At 44.0% G+C, this 20,199-nt stretch overlaps 2 protein-coding genes across 3 annotated transcripts in view; both read left to right on the forward strand.

The window, feature by feature from the left end:
- Positions 1–2,373: 2,373 nt before the first annotated feature.
- On the forward strand, positions 2,374–15,203 carry rasl10a (RAS-like, family 10, member A). Of its 2 annotated transcripts, none has more exons than XM_053421367.1 (3): positions 2,374–2,589; positions 11,776–11,905; positions 14,064–15,203. In XM_053421367.1, the coding sequence occupies exons 1-3, from the start codon at positions 2,374–2,376 to the stop codon at positions 14,327–14,329; spliced, it is 612 nt and encodes a 203-aa protein (XP_053277342.1). In that variant the 3' UTR covers positions 14,330–15,203. The 2 variants fall into 2 exon arrangements, with proteins under 2 accessions (XP_053277342.1, XP_053277341.1); XM_053421366.1 differs by having other exon boundaries at positions 11,776–11,900; positions 14,059–15,203.
- Positions 15,204–18,859: 3,656 nt separating this feature from the next.
- The window catches only part of osbp2b (oxysterol binding protein 2b), a 41,221-nt gene continuing 39,881 nt past the window's right edge, over positions 18,860–20,199 (forward strand). The window contains exon 1 of the mRNA XM_053420859.1: positions 18,860–19,020. Within this exon, the coding sequence (XP_053276834.1) occupies positions 18,860–19,020 (161 nt within the window). The remainder of the gene's footprint in view (positions 19,021–20,199) is intronic.

Raw genomic sequence — 20,199 nt, forward strand, 5'->3', positions numbered from 1 at the left:
GGCTATGCCTCGAGGAGCACTTATTGTTCAGAGGAGAGTAATTGTTGCTTTGTACTGTAATATAGATTTACAATATTATAAACATGGTCACAAAAAAAAGCCATGAATCCCAAAAATATTTCTTTAAACATATTTTATTTTGTCATTCAAGTCTATAAATACAGTTTAATAATTGTATAATACGAAGAGCAACCGTTTTATTCATTAAACATATTTTAAATTGAACACATTGAGGTTGAGACCATTTAAAATGGGGCCGACTACAGAAAATAAACAAAACACTTCAACACACCAAGAAAAGACAAAAAGCAGTGATGCTTACAAAAGAAAAAAAAAACTAATGTAATTTAAAGCAAATAAATCAATTAAAACAAATAAGGAGAACAGCTGGAGGTAAAATAAAGTGAGATTAAGAAAACTTAAATTGCCCTGAGGATAAAAAATTGTTGAGCTTTAGATTGTTCTGTAAGTTTCGATGTTGCTGTTTCATGATGAGAAAAACAGGATTTACAAAGCTCAAAAAAACCTTTAGTGTAATCCAGTCATTTAAGAGCCCACATTAAAAGACAGCAGTGAGAGGATCAACGGGGGTAAAAAAACATTCAGAATCACTGTTTATTTATTGGCCTAAAAGTAAACACATTTACAGTAACACCTGACCCACTATAGCAAAGCACTGCAAATTCTCTCCAGGTTGTTAAACCAAACATTTTTATTAGAGTTATTAAGAAAATGACCTCAGTGTCTTTAATGGACTTAATTAGTTTGCGATCAAGACGTTATGATGCTGCCAAGTATTTCAAGGAAAACCAAATGCATGAAGGAACTGACAAGAAATCTGAGTGTGTTAATAAAACACCACATCCATCACATAAACATATCTGGAAGATAGCTCACAAATTCTCATCACATTTGACATCAGAAGAAATCTAATAAATATTTCCCACTTTGACACATAGAGATGTTCATTATGAGGCTTCTCGTGTTTGTTCTCGAGCGAACATTAAGATTCACCAGGGGTGGGCTCTGGGGTCATGTTTCAATAAAGCATCAATCAATAAAAGGTTTATAGATTGGGCTCCTGAGGGTGAGACACCCCAGGACAAATGCCAAAAGAACTGTTCACAGTCTGGACATACACAAACAATTTATGTATTAACCCTTTATAAGACACTTTTTCCTTGCTGAGCAGTTCCAGAGGTCATTCAGCTCATCGCCTCTTTCCTCAGGGGCCATGGTGTGAGTGTGATGGTCCTCAGCTTTGTCACTGAGGTTGACCTGTGGCCACATGTGGAACCGCTGCCATCCGCCATGTGATCGATGGCGCGCGTCGCCCTTGAACCGCCCGGGGACCCTGTCTTATGATGCCTTACGGTCTTAAGTGCGCCCGCGTCACCGCGAGATGATGCATGAGGCTGGTGGCGTGTGTTTTGGCCTCTTCCTTTGCCATTTATTCGCGGCGCATTGGGAGAGCGCGCAGCCTTTCAGACGATCCTATTGGATGAGCAGAGCGAGAGAGAGAGAGAGAGAGAGAGAGAGAGAGAGAGAGAGAGAGAGAGAGAGAGAGAGAATAGAGAGATAGAGCAGACACACAGTGCGCGTTAATAGGCTCCAGATGCCTTCAGTGGAAACGCACGTCTGCGGGCTGCGTGGATCTGCTCCTCTCTCCTGAATCACGCAGATGTAAACTGATCTTTCTGCCATCGGAGGACAAAAGGAGATTATGGGTTTGTAACACATTTCGGAACACGTGGAAAGCTTATTTGCTGCGCGCCCGTCCTCCCTGTGATGGAGGCGCGCCGTGGTGGTGCATCGGTGGAAATGTGCGGTGAGAGGTGCAGAGGAGACAATCCATGAAGACACCGAGGGCTCCCGTGCGGTGTTCGGGCAAGGTCAGAGTCTAGCCTGGATGAGATTCTATCCATGTGGGGACGACAAGGACGGACTTTTACGCTTCCTCTTCGGGGACGAGGACGCCCGGGGATGTCCCCTGAAAACCCGGAGTCTCTCCGTGTGTGGGTGCCGGATTGCGGAGGCAGCAGAAAACAATCCCCCCCCCGTCTGCATCCAGCTTTGTTTTTGATGCGCTCTCCAAGCTGCGTGGCTTCTTCTTCTTCTTCTCTCCCCACCTTTCAGACCTGGAGATAAAGTTTCATCCTCTGTGCTCGAGGGCCGGATCAGTGTTCAGCCACTGACTTGGTTTCATTTGAGCACAGTTGAACCCGGCTGAGGTGACTCGGTGGCGGCTGGTTAAAGGGGCAGCGGCGGGACTGAATTCCATCAGAGCTGCGGCACAGCAGCGGCGGCCAGCTGTGCTTTGTGGACGGTCACATCTGGCGCCGCTGTCCATGGTGCTGAACTCGCGCTCCAGGAATGGTGGAGACTCTGAGTATCGCGGTCATAGGCGCTCCCGGAGTGGGCAAAACTTCTATAATCCGCCAGTTCATCTATAACGACTTCTCAGAGGTGTACACGCCGACCAGGAGCAGATACGTGTACAGACCCTCCGTCATCCTCAACGGGAACATGTATGAGCTGAAGGTTCTGGACGTCCCGCCAATCTCCTCTTTTCCATCCAGCTCCAGCCAGGTATCCGGCTCACAGACCGTTTAACTCATACAGGAGGTTTTATTCAACATGTGTGTTGATTCATTCTCGGATCAAATCTCGTTTATTAAATCGCATACTTCATGTTATTAGTGTCCCTCTGTTCAAAGCCAATGGCGTCCCTCAAACACGAACCCATCAACTGTATTCATTCTTCTATCACTATCAGATGTCCCTAGTCTACTAGTTGCTATGGAGACCCGACTGACTTAAAGCCATGGAGAGCCTCACTTTGACGTTGTAAACTCCCCCCCCCCCCCCCCCCCCCCCCCCTCATTTCTCTACCTTTCTCTCTCGCTCTCTCACTCACTCTCTTAAGTTTAATTTAGTAAGCTGTATTGGCACAAATACAATGCTGAAGACAATCACTGAATCATATTTAAACAACAACATCAAAGAAAAACAACAACAATAATAGCAACATATAAAATGGAGATGGTGGCATGGAGTTGAAAATGTTATAAAACATATTTACTAATGTCAAACTTATGAAAACTGAAAAATTCAGGGTAACTTTTTTTTTACATTTGATGTAGAATTCCTTTGTAATATTTGTATTAGTTGAAGTTTCTATCCATCTATCTCGCTTCCTTCTCTACATCTTTTTCTGTAAGCTTTATTGTCAAGACCTTACCGTGTGTGGCCAAAGCAACAGCCTAAGATACAGGCCTAGACAATCACAATATCATAAAACAATTAATAATGTAAAAAAAAACTCCATCTGCAATAATAGCTAATAAGAACAAAGTATAAAGTAAGCAAAGTGGCATGGTGGCATGAAGTTGATGATGTTATGATATACATTTGCAGATTTGTGTGTCCCTCTGCAGCCAATTACGTATTCCTTCTTATAAAGTCATCATAAAAAGGTCTTCTTCAGTCTCCTTGACTAACAGCAAAGCATCAAATAGTGTGAGTGAGTTCATCACATTATCACATTACACTTTATTCTGCTGCTGCTGGTGTCCGTTGTCTTGAATCTGGCTCACACGCGCAGAAAATAATCGCAGGATTGTGCTGCGGGCTTTTACCACGGCACCTGGTTAAAGTCCCAGTTTAAAAATAGAACAGATTGCCCTTTTATTCATGGCCACAGGTCATATGCCACTCCTCATTAGTTTGAGAAACATCAGATTTTCTGCAGGATCATGGCACAAATGCACTTCAGCTCAGAACGTCCCTAATTTGTAGTCACTTCGTGAAGCAGATCTGCAACTTTGGCTTTTCTCTTGCCAAGAATCTAGAATATTGAGGAATTATCTCAGACGTCCCTTCAGCTTTTTCCTCTCTGAACGTTTTTTCTGTATAGAACAGGTTATGAAATACTAATTAAATGTTTGATCCGAAGCTATAATTGCTCCTCATAACCATACTGCCCCCAGAGAGATTCTCTATTGCATTTTGCAATTAGAGATGGAAGAACAATTGATTTAAAAAATGTATAATAATGAACCACAGGTTTAGAAACAAAGGAAGCACATTTTTAGTTTATAAGATTAAACAACCGTTCAGTTCTGTCATCATCACCAGAACAGTTCTGAATTTTTAACAGACATTTCATATAATGGAGATCAATAAACACTTCTGTTGAAATTGCTCTAAGAAGAAATCCCTAATGATATTACATTGAGAACATGACTGAGTGTTGTTCTCAAAATAGACTTGAAATAAATATGAACCTAAAAGTGAAGTGAAAAACACCTTTCAGTAAAACCCTCCCTCTTCTCTTCAGCAGCAGAAATAGTAGAAAAAAGTCTGGATTTGGTGTCTGTGAGTGTGAAAGGTCCTTAGGGATTGAAAGAAAAATGCCTAACCCCCAGTCTCTGTTGGCTTCAGTTGGGCTTTTGACTCCTGCCCGTTCAGCCAGGATGTGATGCTTTCAACATATAAATCTCCAAGGTCACAACACCGAGCTGTCTGCTGCAGCGGAACATTTCCCTCCTTCTCCCCCTTTGGTGTCACATGTAGCCCTCTCCGAGAACAGCTGTGGTTATCTACACAGACAAGGTGCCACCGAGAAAATAAGGATCAGGCCGGGGAGGAGGCAGAGCAGCACTGGTTTGCTGTACGCTCTGAAACCTCGGCGTTAACACAGGAAACATCTGACAGGCGAGCTGGGACGCCGGAGCCATCATCTTGTCGGGCTCCCGCAGAAAAACACGTAGCTGGTCTACAAGAGATTTAAGATTTTGCTCCATCATGTCAGAGTGATTCATTGTTTCCTGGCCACTAAGACCCTGTCTAAAGACCCCATCCCTCTCTCTCTCCCTCCCCCCCCCTTCCTTCTTCTGCTAAATGGTGCTTAACCCCCACTAGGGAATGAGCTGGTAGGTGTGAGCAGAAAGCAAGAATAAGACAGGACGTGTCTTATGAGTTTACGAGTGTCGGATGTCCCTGAGGTTGAGTCACATGAAAAAGCTACTAAGCTCCCAAAGCTCTCATTTGATATCATGTTTTACTTATTGTGAGAACATTTCATACTCATTTTCTGGTGGCGGAGCAGTGAGGAGGCAAATGTTTGGCCGGTTCTTTGTGGAAGGAAAACCATCAGCGGAGTGCTGCCACAACATTTCTACCTGACAGGTTTATGGTCCCTCATTTGCTGAGGAACGACCCTACAAGGCCGGCTGTACTTCTCCCCCTCTCCTTCCCTGTCATGTCCTGCTTGTTCTGCAGCTTGCTCACATGCATGGAAAGCAGTTTAAGACCTAATATATTACCTCGATATCAGACGGCGGTTTATTTAACTAGTTCAGTCTCTGTCGGAGGCTTGGTCGCACTAGTTTGGAATTTTGTCTTTAGCTCCTTTTGCGCTGGTCAAAGAACCCACTAAGAACAGGCTTTTGTCTCGGATGGGAATTGATACAATCAGCATTCACTCCCGTGTCAAATGACTCCACAGCGGACACAGGTTTTTATCGTCTGCAGCTCCAATCAGCAGTGTTGGAAACAATGTGCTAATTTGGCTAGACCCAAAGTGAGGGAGTGCGTCGGTATTCATGAAGCACCGTGTAGAGCATGCGGTGAGCAGTGTGGAACAGCTGTATCCTTTAGAGCTGAAGGTTGAGAGTCTCTGGGGAAATGAGCCGAGCACACCGACACGGCATGTCAGAAGATGATATTGACTTGTTAACTAGTAACAGCCACAATGTCCACTAGTGAGATTGTTCTGAGACTCACCAGTTAACTATTGGGCTCAAAAGTGTCACAAGTTAACTGTAAAGATTCAAGGGGTCTGCTAGTTAACTATTGAAGGTATTTTGGTCTTACCAGTTGTCTACTTTTTAACTGGTAGAGGCTAAAGTGTCTTCTGGTTCCACTACTAGAAGTGTTTTCACTCTCCAGTTGAAAAAAAAAAAAAAACATCAACCAATTGGGAATGCAACTAGTGACACTAGTGGCAGCATGTTGCGGCTTACCAATTAACTAGTAAAGTCCCATATGGCCATGATACATGGGGCTCAGTGGGCAGAGAAAGGAAACCTGGGTGAGGGGCAGTGGACACAATGCATTGCCAGCTCAGAGAAACCGTCTTTCTTACTTGCAGCACAGAGCAGATTGAATTACAGCACAGCTCCCTCCATGAATACAGTCGGGAATAAAGAGGAGACAGTAGGAATTTGCTTCAGTCAATTAGAAAGGTTACGCAAAGTTTAATGGACACTGTGGTGGAAGGAAGGTTTACCGAACGAGCTTTTTATGAAGTCCACTGAAATCTGTGATGAACAAGCTGCAGTGAGTCAGTCCGCCTCCATGCTTGTGCAGCCTGGCCATTTCTCATCAGTTCAGATTACATTTGAAAGGAGAACAGGGATGTTCTGGCAGGCTCCTCGTGACCCCATTTCAACCACGGACATTTTTACACTTCCCAGCACTGGAGACAGGAACGATTTCTGTTATTTTACTGCGAGGCTGTGATGGTGTAATGATTTCTTTGCTTCGCAGTATATCTGTCGGATGCTGATAGTATGGCATTTAGAGAGCGTCTGTCACAGAGTGTCAATAGGATGTGATGACAGATGATTTTAAGCCTGACGGTGGATTCTGCAACAGTTTGTCTTGTTCTATCTTTTTTTTTTCTTGCCATAATGTATCTCCATGACTTCCTCCCACACAGAATGCTCTCTTTCTCTCTCTCTCTCTCTCTCTCCTTCTCTCTCTCTCCTTCTCTCTCTCTCCTCCTTCTCTCTCTCTCTCCTTCTCTCTCTCTCCTCCTTCTCTCTCTCCTCCCTCTCTCTCCTTCAGCTCTCTGGACGTTTTTCACGGTTATCTCTGTCGATAGAGTCTGTGATAAGAGGCTGGAAATGATTGCTTTCCATGTCACACATTGTGTAATTTTGGCTTTCGCAGACGTGGTGGAAATAAGAAGTGTGCGTCCGCAGGAGGTTTACAAGACATTTAGGGGTTTGTGAGGCAAAACCACATATGAATAGCATTCAGTAGGACACATATTCTTAATTTCAATCAAGCTGCACCAAATTGGACACATATAGAAATCAGTCCTCTAAATGTGCCAGATTCTTTTCATCTATATTCAGTTAAAATTTTAATGTTAAAACGCCTCACAACGTTATCTAAGTGACACAAACTTATTGGATCTACCCCCTGATACGGATCCACACCAAAATGTTGTGGTTTCCTTCCTTTGGGGACTTTACCACATTCTTCCAACAAGTTTTGCAGTTATCTTGCTTACAAACCAACCAACCGACAAACAGTTGGACAGGGGTGAGATGTTTTCATATTTGTATTAATATTAATTAGAACCAATTCATAGTTCAGTGTGGATATTGTGACATATAGTTTTACAATCTAGAGTACAGATTGAAATGAATAAAAAAAAGAAATGATATCATATAATTAATTCTATTTCATAATTATATAGTGAGCCAGAGACGGAGGTGGGTGAATTTCAGACAGACTTGCTGCTTCCACTCTTTTTGGCTAAGCTACGCTAGGATAACCTGCCACTGCCCCCTTTTACATTGTATTCATGAGCAGTGGCATTAATCCACTCATGTAACTCTCAGCTAAAAGTGAATAAGCGTATTTAAAATGCCAAACGTGTTCTTTAAGCTGCTTCAACTCGTATAAAATTAATGTTAGAAATGAATAGTACATGAGCGTGAGAAACCAGCGTTAGACCATTAGTCACCATGTCCCCTCAAACGTTGCACGCCACCATTGACTAATGGTAATCCCCCCCCCCCACACACACACACACACACCGGGGAATGTAATCGATTTTAATTGCAAATCAACCAGCATGGCCTACGTGTGATATATCTCTAATTACTCATCACACTGCATCCTGTAGTTTAGCATCGATCCATCACAACCTGCTCTCATTAACATTAAGACCCCCCCCCACACACACACACACACACAATGTCAGTATACACGACAGCTTTGTTAAAAACTGACCGCAACCTGCCGTTGCCAGGGAAACGTGTTCTGTTTGGCTCTTGAGGAGCGAGGGATGAGATGCTCTTTTCCTTTTTCTTCTGTGCGCCGTGTTACGGAGACCGAGTGGAGGACACAGACAGTGGCACCACACTTCATAGTCACGCTCCCACAAGCACACCCTCACATCCTGCCAGCCCACACACACACACACACAAATAAACATGCCCACACATGCATTTTAAATTCATCTGATTTCAGTTGCTCTCGTCTGTCCAGGCCTCAGTGTGCTTCTCTTTGTTTCGCTTGTTGTGCCTCTGCTTTTTGTTTGTGTTTTTTTTGGAGTAATAGAGATTGCTGTTTTGCATCCCCTCCTCCACATTTACAAACAGCACTCGGATGACAGAGAGATATGAGATGAGAACAAGCAGCTATTTTTAGCTCCAGGGACATGAGGCTGCACGTGAAGCCACGGTGCATCTCACGTCACCAGTTGCCTCAATTATCAGAGTGAGAGTGAGCCGTCTTGATGAGCTGCTATGACAGGAGATATGTCTGATCTGTTTGGTGATTAAAATAGGTGCGTGGTTTTTTTCCGAGACTTATTGGCCTATCTTCAAATTTTATTGGACACTTGACAACAGAGATGAAAAGCAGAAATCATAACATCTGTGACATTTTATTTTTGGAATTTCAACCTAAGAAAGAAAATAATCACACTTTCTTCCAGTTTTCACAACACACCTCCCCCTTCATCTGCCTTCTCTCTCACTTCGGGTGGCAGCGATCTTCATGCCACATGTTTGCGTCCACGCCTGATCGGCCTCATTATGTCCCCTCTGATGTGTGAGGCTAATGTTTCTCCCTCACAACTCACCTGGAGACACAAATGTCATTTTCCATATTGAGTGAAGACAAATGATTTCTCACAAATCATTAGAAGTTACACCGATCATCGCCTGCTCCCTCATCACTTGGTTTTATTTGCACAGAAGTAGAAGAATTTCCACATAGAAAATGATTTTGACACATAATCAACGTTGCAAACAGCTTCTACAAACCAGGGTCATATTAGTTTGGATTTTAATAAGAGACAGAAAAATTTAAAGATGTCTGGCTAACAGAGTCTATAAAGCTGGGTTTTCAAAGTAAAGTGATGTAACAAACATAATCTGTCCCTGAGGCACAGGTGCATCAGTCAAAAATAAACATTATTTACAAGCAGAACATCTTTGAAGATCCTGACAACATGTGACAAAGCGACGGCTTCCGGCTTAGTAATAGCACACAATCTCACTTTTAACACTTGCTCACGCTACTCCGCTCCTCAGCTCCCTTTGGTGGTTTCCAGTGGCTGCAATGTAACACCTTTGTGGAACGGATTAAATAACTGACATATACCATTTTGTTAAGTGAGCTTTAGAGGTGCTGGCAGACCTCTGACAGCTGTCTCCCCTCGTTTCCTGTTTTTATGCTCGGTTAAGCTAACTAGCTCGCTGGCTGGATTTGATCTTCTCCTCTTAGGCTTCAACTGTACGATTCGTTTTCCTACCTCTGCTATGGATTCGCGTGGCAACCACACGTTACTCCGGAGTTTTAAAACTGCTGAAATGAAAAACCTTTGTGACGCTGCTGAAACCGTTTTAGTTTGAAAACTCCGGGGCTGCATTTAAGTCAGAAAAAATGGATAGGTTTAAAAACAAGGACATAACGCAACGGTTTGCTGACTGGGTCTTTTAGTAATGTAGCCTTCGCTGATTCGTCAGGCTCCTATCACATGATCCACTTTTGGGAAGAAACAGCATTAGCTTCGGCTACAGTGTAGAACGCAACATGGATAATCCCTACGAGCACTGCTGACCCTGTTGTCTTTACTAACAGCTGTACAGTTAAATTCAGTATTTTACAACGATGTGTAGGAGACAAGCTTTTGTTCCACAATTCAACCAGGTGCCTCCTGCACGTGCAAGCCCAGCGTCCGTGATTGGTCTCGTGATACGGGTTTTCAGGCGTGTTGATGCAGAGCCAGAACGCATTTGTTGACAGATAGAATTCAGTTTGAATTCATATTAAACAAAGACTAAATATTATGGATGAGGTTGAGCTTTGGCAAAGGAAGTGAACAGACTCGTTTCTCAAACCATTGAACTCCTCCTGTGATGAAATGATTGTGTTATAATGTCTGTCACCCTGTATAACTCAATGCTACTGCCATATAGTTTGTGGATTACAGGATTTAGAGCTACATTCATCTTACGTAACTGCTTCTTGGACAGAGCTCCGTGTCCACGGTGCCTGAAAACTGATATTGTTGAATGGAGCTGAAAGTAAGTGGAATGAATTGAATTGAATCAAATCAGTCACATTGCATCGACTGAACCGCAATAGAATAGAATGGAGTTCAGTTCTTGACAGGCCCCGTCTCCAGACCGCTCATTAGCATTGAGCGGGTACAGCAGACGCACCACGTCGACCCTTTATTTCATCTCTTTAACTTTCTCTCTGGGCCGTGGTTGTTTTCTCATTTCACTCCATGGACACATCTTGTCTTCCCAGCCCCTTGAGTACCTCCATCTTCCTCTCGGTCTTTTTTGTCAGCTCAAATGCTCATAAATCCATCGCATGCTGTTCGAGGTGGTGAGGGTGATGATGGCTAAGCTAGACCTCGGGATAAACACAGCATGAACAGATGCAGGGGTCACTGTGTTTCTATCGGCGCTACTGTCCCCTAGTGAGGTGCAATTTTCAAGTTTCTGCCATGTCATTTTATTACATTTTGGAACTCGGTGCCATCAAACAAAAGCTGCTGTTTGCACTGCCGAACGTGCTTCACATCACTTCGCAGAGAAGCATTAAAAGTGTAAAAGTTACCTTGCGTGTTTTCCTTTATCCTGTCCTGACTGAGACATCTGTGTTTGCTTATCTCCCACAGTAGAAGCCTCTGTCGCAGTCCTTGAACATGTGTAGCTAAGACACAGTGTAGTGGTCTCTGCTGGGAAGTCACCGTGTTTTATGACCTTGTTCTAGACTGTGAGACCCAGAGTCATACAAGCTCCGGGACGCTGTTGACTCTGCACTTTCTCTCAGAGGATAAGCAGCAAATTGATGACATTGAGCCAACGTCCCCTAGCACGATTAAACACACTGCATTTATACAGTGCTTTTCCTGTCTTCACAACCAGTCAAAACGCTTTACAGCACACTGATCCTTTCACACACACATTTAGCTCTTAATGCAGCGTTTTTCTATCACATTCACACACTAATTACAAGACACTGCGGAATAGGGGATTGAAATAACAACCTTCCAGCCTTCCAGTTTCTGGATGATCCAGCCATCCAAGGGGCTGTACCATCAGAACACAGCTGCCTGTGACTGGGCAGCGGTACAGGAGGTCGACAAATTTATTGACGATCCACCTACGACCTATTGAGACACTTCACTCAAAACCATAAATAGCTCAAAGTCATTGGTATTCATCCTCTCGACACAAGTGGGGGAAGTAAGGAAGTCAGTACATTTAAAATGATTAGTAATTAATAATAAGAACAAGAATAAGAATAATATGAATAACTTGAATTTATTTGGTAACTTTCAAGAGACCCAGGGACGCTTTACATGTGTCACTACTACACTGCAGAAAGCTTCAGCCAATGGCTCTATGAATTGGACTGATGGATTCTGTCCCTGGAGCCTTAAATAGTCTTGTCCATACAGTATTTATTATTCATTCATGTTTTTTTCTTTCTGTGTCTGTTCTTAAGGAGTGGCTGGACCTGCGCTGCAGAGGCGTCCGCAACGCCAACGCCTACATCCTGGTGTACGACATCTGCTGCGTGGAGAGCTTTGAATACGTCAAGATGATCCGACAGCAGATAGTGGAGCACAGGTACAGTCGGGCCTCTCTCTCTCAGCCGATCCAACACTTCCTGAACACACATGTGCTGACATCACAGCTTGTTAACCTTCGCTGGTGATTCCTAACGACAACCCCATCCCCTCCCCCACCCCACCACCCCACCCCTGTCACCCATCTGGAGACGACATGCAATTTCTCAGCCGGTCCACAAAGCTGCACAATTACATGTCTCTGACAGCGTGACAGTGATGGATGGTCTGCTTGTGGGGATATCTTTTAATTCAGCACACTGCTCCCTGCATCCTGACAGTTCAGGATGACATTTAATTCTGGCATCGCTGAATGAGAGCTGCCCAGAGAGAGTCGTCACGTTTCAGCTTTTATTGGACGGAGAACAGACGTAGAAGACAGGAGGCTCGAGGACCAGAGGAAGATAACACAGAAGACTCCTTGCTGCATTTAAAAAAACACAACTGTCAAAATCATTTAAAAGGCTCCACTTGTCTGTCATCTTCAGCGTTGGCATACCTACACATTTTTACATGTTGAAAGATACAGTCCATGGCTTAATTTGCTCTGCCGAGTTGTACATGACCAAGCTTCAACTGCACAGTTCATCCCCACCATCCTGAAGCTCTGAATGTGTTCCCACAAATATTTATGACCCATGACAGAAAAACCATTACCACCAGCAGCAGGGGGAAGGAATGGTGATTGCAAGAAGAATGGAAAAGAGGAGATATTTGTAATCGTAGAGGGGGCAGGGAGATTTTTTCCCGGGCTCGAGGAGGAGAGGAATAACCGGTAAAACAACAGACATTGTATATAAACTGAGCTCATAAATAATAGAGGGCATTGAAGAACGCTGGTGGCTGTAGTGTAAATGTCAAGTATAAGAATTAAGCTGTTTATTCTACTCTTACTCTTTACACTATAAAATGTATCCTTAAAGTTCCTCTGACAAAATACATTCAAACAGAATAATCTCATTTTTTCTGCTTTATTTTGTTTTAGCCCTTCAGCTCAGTGTTGTGTCCCTTCACTACTTTCGGATAGTTTCCCCCAACAGCTGCATACACACACTCTCACACATACAGTACTGTACATGTTGTTCTGCTGAAACACTGAACCTGGAGGAAAAGTGCTTGGGGGTATTTTTAAGTTTGTAATGTGAGTACAACCTGTGACAAGCAGAAAAGTGATATGATCACCAGAATGTTTTTTTAAGAACTTTGCTGCAGGGCATGAAAACTGTACCGTTCACATCAGTCTGTGTGTGTGTGTGTGTGTGTGAGTGCATGTGTATCTCCTCTGTTGAGATTTCTGTCCATCTGTGGAGGCAGACGGGAAAATGTCCTCGTCAGAAGATGAGACAGGACTGTAACTAAAAGAAAACCTTATTCATTATGAGAGAAAGAGATGAATAGTTAACGCAGCAGCTTTAACAATTTATACCTGAGCCGACACTGAGCAGATGCCTTGTGCTTGCACACATCACTGCTCCTTCAAGTTTCATAATGCACTTGATTTATCCGCCCTCAGTGAATTCAACTTGACTTGCCACATTTTTCATTATACAGCTCATATGCTAATGTTATTATTTTTCTTAAATAACATAATAACAGCTTCCAGCTCCAGGGGCTTTGGCTTCCTTCTAGGTCGTAAAGAATATCTACCTGTTAAAAATATATATAATAAGCCTGTTTTCCTGCATAGTACTTTCACAACAATCCAATTTGATTTCCTCTGGTACTTTCTTCTCGAGTGTGGTAGTAAACCATCATTTTCTCTTTTTTATTATTCGAATTCCAAGCCACCACCAATCACGTGTCAATGGAAGAAGCTTAGACTCGATGTCCTCTTCAATGTTGATGTTTACTTTTAACACAGTGGGAGTAAGCATTACACACAGCGGTCTTGGGCCACTAATTTACGCATATACCACTGGCTTGCCATACAGTTTCACACCTCATAATGCTGTAAACCAGCTACTGCAGAGTGAGTGTGGTGGGAGGCCCCTTGAGCCTGTGAGCTCTAATCCTCCAGTCCACCCCCGCACGCCTCAGAAGGAAGGGAATACTGCATGCAGACATCTTGCACAAGCCCAGCCAACCACCGGGTGACAAACATCAAGATGATTAAACTGTGCATGTTGAAATTCATATTTTTCTCCCATTATTACCTGCAGGGAAGGCAGCAGCAGTGAGGTGCCAATCCTGGTGGTGGGCAACAAAAGAGATCTGCAGCGGCAGCGCTTCATGCCTCGCAGGGCAGTTTCCGTCCTGGTGAAGAAAACCTGGAAGTGCGGTTATGTCGAGTGCTCTGCCAAGTTCAACTGGCACGTCGTGCTGCTCTTCAAAGAGCTGCTGGGCATCGCAGTGGCACGGGGCACGCGCCACAACCACACCTCCATCCGTCTGCAGGGGGCACTACAGAGGAATCGCTGCACCATCATGTGACCCCAAGAGTTCCCTCCACCCCCTATCACCTCAGGAGTGGAGCAGTAGTGGAGAAAGAGGACTTTTTATCAAAATGGCTGGATAAACCTACCCCGTGGCCTCCTGCTTTACTGAGCTGATTTTTTAAAATGAGGTTTATTAGATAATTGCGCTGTAAAAGACACTTAAATTCACACATGGTCATCCAACCACTTCCTCGTCAAATTCTGCCTAAATGTGTAAATGCAAGGAGAGAAGTGTGAGAGGGAGTAGGTGAAAACCAATACATTCCGCACAGCACAGTTCTTTTTTCTCTCACATTAACGAGCCAGTTAGGCATTTGAGGCTGTGCTGCCCAAAAAACGATGCAGCAGGTCTCAATGCCTGTTTTCTTGTGACTGTAGCAGGGCCTGAAATGATGGAAGCTGTGTTTGTGAGATTAAAAATGGAGAGGCAGCAATATCATCGAGTCTTCCTTTGAATCAACAGCAGACGCTGATAGCTGACATGTTTAGGATCGACAAAATAGCAAAAAAATATTAATCTGTGGGGAGATTATATCTGGAAATGTACAAATATGATTAGATGGTGTTTAAATTTAGATTGATAGAAGTAGCCAATGTTTTTTCTTCTTTTCCTGTCCCCATTCCAAACCTGGCCCATGGGCAAATGCGGATTGTGCAGACGAAGGGTATTTTAAGGTTGTCTTGCAGCAGAAAAATACTGCAGTCCCTTATCATGATGTACTGTTGGACTTTTAATCTGCTCCCTCCCCTCACTCAGTGTCTGTTTCTGATGAATATATTAAATCCAGAGAACCAGCAGGAGGCTGCAGAGCCTGACACGAGAACCCTTGCATGCAATGTTGATCTGTGTGAGTGTGCGTGGTACAGAGAGCAGGAGAGGGGGTGGGTGGGGCAGGAGGAGTGGGGGGGGGGGGGGGGGGGGCAGGTTTAGTAGCTGACATTCAGGGAAGCAAAGGACAGACACAGCAAGATAAGAACAGACAGGTGTTGAAGCTTTGGATTAGGAAGGAGCAATAGAATCCCACAGGTATGTCCTGACTACATGTCCCACCATATTATGTCAGAAAATGCCTCAAACACAGTAGATGTAATCTACATGTACTCAGACATCCTGCAGACATAAGGAAGCATATAGCTTGACTACTTCCATTAAACACCCCATGAGTGCACCACAGACACAGGGAACCTTAATAAAGATTCATATCAGTATCTATATAGTATTTAATTGGTAACGTTGTGAACTTCTTCATTCGATTAAACCTATAGGTACTCTGTGAATATCTGCAGTGACAGTGAGCAGACCCATTGTACATAAGAGTGATTTATAGAGTAAGTGACTTGCATGCTTTTGTTGGTAGAGGCTACGGGTCAGGGTTTAATTGCACTGATGTGAAAATGTGATATTGTGTTTATTTTTTTGTATTACATGGTTTTCTGACACCGTAACGACCAGCTTTGTGGAGTGAATGTGGCCGTTTTTCACTGGTATGTGAGAGCACAAGCTCATGATTCTCTCCGAGATGTAGTGTCGAACCCTTCAGTCAGGGCAGATGGATGTGTTATTTTTTTATTTGGGTTGCTTTAAAAAAATGAAATATGTAGCAGTGATACACTAGAAAGCAACTGTGTGTAGCATGAGTTCTCATCGGTTTGTTTGTGTGCGCATTTCCAAATAAAAAGGGCTACAGTTTTTTAACAGAGACATTACTTGTATTTATTTTTACTGTGCTAGTATATGTGAGCATTTTTTTGAAACATGATGAATTATTAAATGCATTTGAGAACTGCAACATTCCTCTGGTCACTTTTCATTTCTGTGCAACAAACATTCCACATTAAGACCATTTGACAACATTGCCACCCTGTGGTAACATGATGTTATCAGGCCCCAACTCAGAGGCAAACGATGAATCAGGCATTAAACATGAACCTCCTACAGTTATTGGTCTTGCTTAAAATAATCAGTATATGCATAAAACTTAGAGGATCATCTAGTAATTTTAAGTAATAATTTATCTACTTTCAATTAAAGGTGGCATTGTGGTGATGATTATTCTAGATATACTATGGTTTGATGTAGCAAACTTTCACTTCAGATATTGCATCATATATTATAAACCAAAATAATCTCTTCTACAAGACAGAGCTTTATGAATTACACATGAACCTACTAAAAATATATCAACAAGCAATGGCCGAGGGACACATGGGCCCCTGGAGGTCTGGGGCCCTGCAGTAATCCAGCCTAGTGGGTAATCCAGACATGGATCACAGTGATCAAACATAACCTGACACTGGAGTGACCCCACAACGAATTCAGGTTTCCTTTCACTTAATGATAAGATGAAAGTGACAGGGAGCCAGAAGCTTATCAGTATATATCAGTATATGGTCCAGGTACAGTGTTGTGCATGAACGAACGCAAAAGAACGCGCTCATTGAACACGTTCACTTTTATGAGAGCGATGACCTGAACGCAACTCAATGACAAATAATGAATATGAACTGTGAACACGTTCATATTGTAGCGTCCTCGCGTATAGACGACAGGAAACTTCTCTCTTTATGTGTAACTTTATTAAAGTCCAGCGAACACGACCCGCTTCTTGTTCGTAACTCTGACACTCCTCTCATCCACCACTGTATTCTTCACTCCCCTTCCTCATTCACCCTTGATACGCCAACTCATCAGCCAATGAGAGCCTGGCATCCCACAAAACCCTACAGCCATTGGCCTAGACTGTCACTTGCCCCACCCCTACCTGTTCACTGACCCTCGGGACATTTCAATACTTTCTCCTCAGGAGAGGCGCTGTCTAAATCGAATGCTTTCATCATGACGTTGCTCAGTGCCCGTAAAATGTCTAACCGAAACCAACTAACAAGACTTCGCACTACATTACCCATCACTCATGGTACACGATAATTTGTCCATCATCTTAACGTGCTTAGTACCCGGTGCAATAATATCAGCTGATGCGACCCGGGTTCGAATCCCCCTCTTTCCCATTTTCAAACTGGCAATATGTTATGCTTAAAATTGGCAGGACTTCTTCTATTAATTGCAAAATATCTTACACTATGTTAATTCAAATTAATTAAATATAAAACAGGAAAAAAATTATTTAAAAAAAAAAAAAAGAAGCTGCGCGATTGGGCTTCTGCGCAGGATATGCGCAATGGGCTTCTGCGCAGAACGTGCGCAGTAGGCTTCTGCGCAGAATGTGCGCAGTGGCCTTCTGCGCAGAATGTGCGCAGTAGGCTTCTGCGCAGGATGTGCGCAATGGGCGTCTGCGCAGAATGTGTGCAGTGGCCTTCTGCGCAGAATAAGGTTTTCTTTAACAAGTTAAGTCTTTCATTCTCACTGTCCACCTTAAAACTATGAAATGAACTGAAATATGAACTAGTTCAGAATTTAAATGGTGAACTATGAACGTGAACTATTCATGTTTACTTGTATGAACTGAACTTTGAACTTGTTCATGAGAGTAGTGAACTTGCACAACACTGTCCAGGTATTACTCATGTGTGAGTAATACCTGGACCTAAACCTGTTACATGGTGAGGACTTGTCTTTCCAATGAAGACGAAAAACTAACAGGCTAACAAATTCAATGGGATGTGTGAGGGTTAAAGCTTGGATTAAGGGTTAGGGTTAACGAATAGAGTTAGGGTTAGGGTTATCAAATGTAGTTAGGGTTAGTGTAACAAATTCAATGGGATGTGTTAGGGTTAAAGCTTGGATTAAGGGTTAGGGTTAACGAATAGAGTTAGGGTTAGGGTTATCAAATGTAGTTAGGGTTAGTGTAACAAATTCAATGGGATGTGTTAGGGTTAAGACTTGGATTAAGGGTTAGGGTTAGAGATAGGTTTAGGTTAGGCTTAGCCTAGGAATTTAGTTGTGATGGTTAAGGTAAGAGTAAGGGTCTGGGGAAAGTACTATGTCCTCATAACTATAGAGAGGCGTGCATGTGTGTGTGTCAGGTCTACGATCAGCAGTCACACCGCATGTCCAATGTTTGGGAATGTTGAGCTAACAACATCACGTGGTTCAGGTCTCGATCATAGACTTGTAATGTTAGAGAAGCAATTTACACACACACAAGCGCACACGCACACACACGTGGGCGCGCACGGACGCACACACACCTCTCTGTCGTCATGGAGATCACGGTCTGTTTGGGTACAGCCCTGTCACATGACACGGAGATCTAGGTACAGGGAGTTCGTGTCTATGCAGCGCAGCTCTGTGTTGTGGATCCTCTGCAGTCCGCATCATCAGCTCCCGGTCACTTCTCCTCCTTCCTCCGCGGTCCACTCCGGAGTCATGTGAGCGGTGCCGTCTCTCTCCGTAGACCGGCCCGGACCCTCCTCCGTCCCTCCGTCCCTCCCATTCGTCAGCGCTGACGTCCCTTGCACCCGCCCGGTGCTCTCCACGCAGGGGTAGTGTGTCTCGCCCCCGCCCCCGAGCCCCGCGGTTTCTCTCCGGTCTCCTCTCGGCGTGCGTGCGGCTCAGCGGTGGAGGATGAGCGAGCAAGGGAAGGGCTCGGCATCCGCCTCTGCCTCGGCCCCGGCGGCCCCGGGCTCAGACACTTACAAAGGCTGGCTCTTTAAGTGGACCAACTATCTGAAAGGGTACCAGCGGCGGTGGTTCGTCCTCAGCAACGGCCTGCTCTCGTATTACAGGTACATTCTACTGACGGAGAGCGGAGCGGGTTATTCTGATTTCAGTGACGGTGCATCCCCACAGCTGCCTCAGCCTCAGCTAACAGCGGGAGGCTAACGATGGGTGTTTACCTCCGGCTGACAGGGACAGGACGGGTCCGCTTCCCCGTGGCTGGCTGTGGGTTGAGGAGAGGTACCAACATACCCAGACACGTGGACAGGCAGACAACAGACAGGCAACAGACAGACAACAGACAGGCAACAGACAGACTGGTTGACAACAGCCACGACTTTAAGTGTTCCCACTCAGTAAAGTTACAGAAATGTGGCCACAGCAAGTGTTAGCTAGCAAACGAAGCTATCCCGCTAGCCTCTGTAGAGTGGAGTGACAGCTGAAGATCCAGCTGCTCCTCACTGACTAACACAGCCTGATCTCCATTCAGTCACCGTGGCAGCTTTGGCCTTTTTAATATCTCAATGTCATTGTTTTTCTAAATATTATTCAGAGTGAGTGAGCGTCAAATCACATCAACCAAAAACTCATTGATTCATCACTTTAGCACACGTTGCTCAGGTTGATCTCTGTGAGGAGATAATGTTTCCAGATATATTCTCTGTCCTCAGTCTGTCCCAAGCCTGTCCTCAGTCTGTACCCAGTCTGTCCTCAGTCTGTACCCAGTCTGTCCTCAGTCTGTACCCAGTCTGTCCTAAGTGGGATCACACAGGTGGAGGCTGTGAGACTCACACCTGTGGCTCAGGTGCACCTTGCAAGGGAGTCATGTTTCCACAGGTGTGTGTGTGTGTGTGTGTGTGTGTGTGTGTGTGTGTGTGTGTGTGTGTGTGTGTGTGTGTGTGTGTGTGTGTGTGTGGTGTGTGTGTGTGTGTGTGTGTGTGTGTGTGTGTGTGTGTGCGCGCGCGCGCGCAGGCACAGCTCGTGAACAATCAAATCATAACTTGGTGGTCTTTTAGTGATGTATTATTTTATCCACTGTCTTTGGTTTTATTATTATCTGATTTTGAATGATATTTTATTAATTTTCCTCTTGATGTTTTGTATTTTGTTTGTTTTTATTTGTCCCTTTTTAAAGCACTTTGTTACAGCTGCTAAATAAATGCTATTATTTATTATAATTATTATTCCTGGATGACAAAATATTAAGTCCTCATACAGATATCCAGTTTACTCCAACACTGAGTTTT

Source organism: Pleuronectes platessa, chromosome 4 (genome assembly GCF_947347685.1).
Source record: "Pleuronectes platessa chromosome 4, fPlePla1.1, whole genome shotgun sequence".
NCBI classification, from domain to species: domain Eukaryota; kingdom Metazoa; phylum Chordata; class Actinopteri; order Pleuronectiformes; family Pleuronectidae; genus Pleuronectes; species Pleuronectes platessa.

Bases quoted from the DNA above. Each gene is read 5' to 3' on its own strand.
- rasl10a (XM_053421367.1), top strand. From the start codon at position 2,374: ATGGTGGAGACTCTGAGTATCGCGGTCATAGGCGCTCCCGGAGTGGGC. The intron at 2,590-11,775 runs GTATCCGGCTCA...TCTGTTCTTAAG, and splicing joins TTCCATCCAGCTCCAGCCAG to GAGTGGCTGGACCTGCGCTG. The intron at 11,906-14,063 runs GTCGGGCCTCTC...CCTGCAGGGAAG, and splicing joins GATAGTGGAGCACAGGTACA to GCAGCAGCAGTGAGGTGCCA.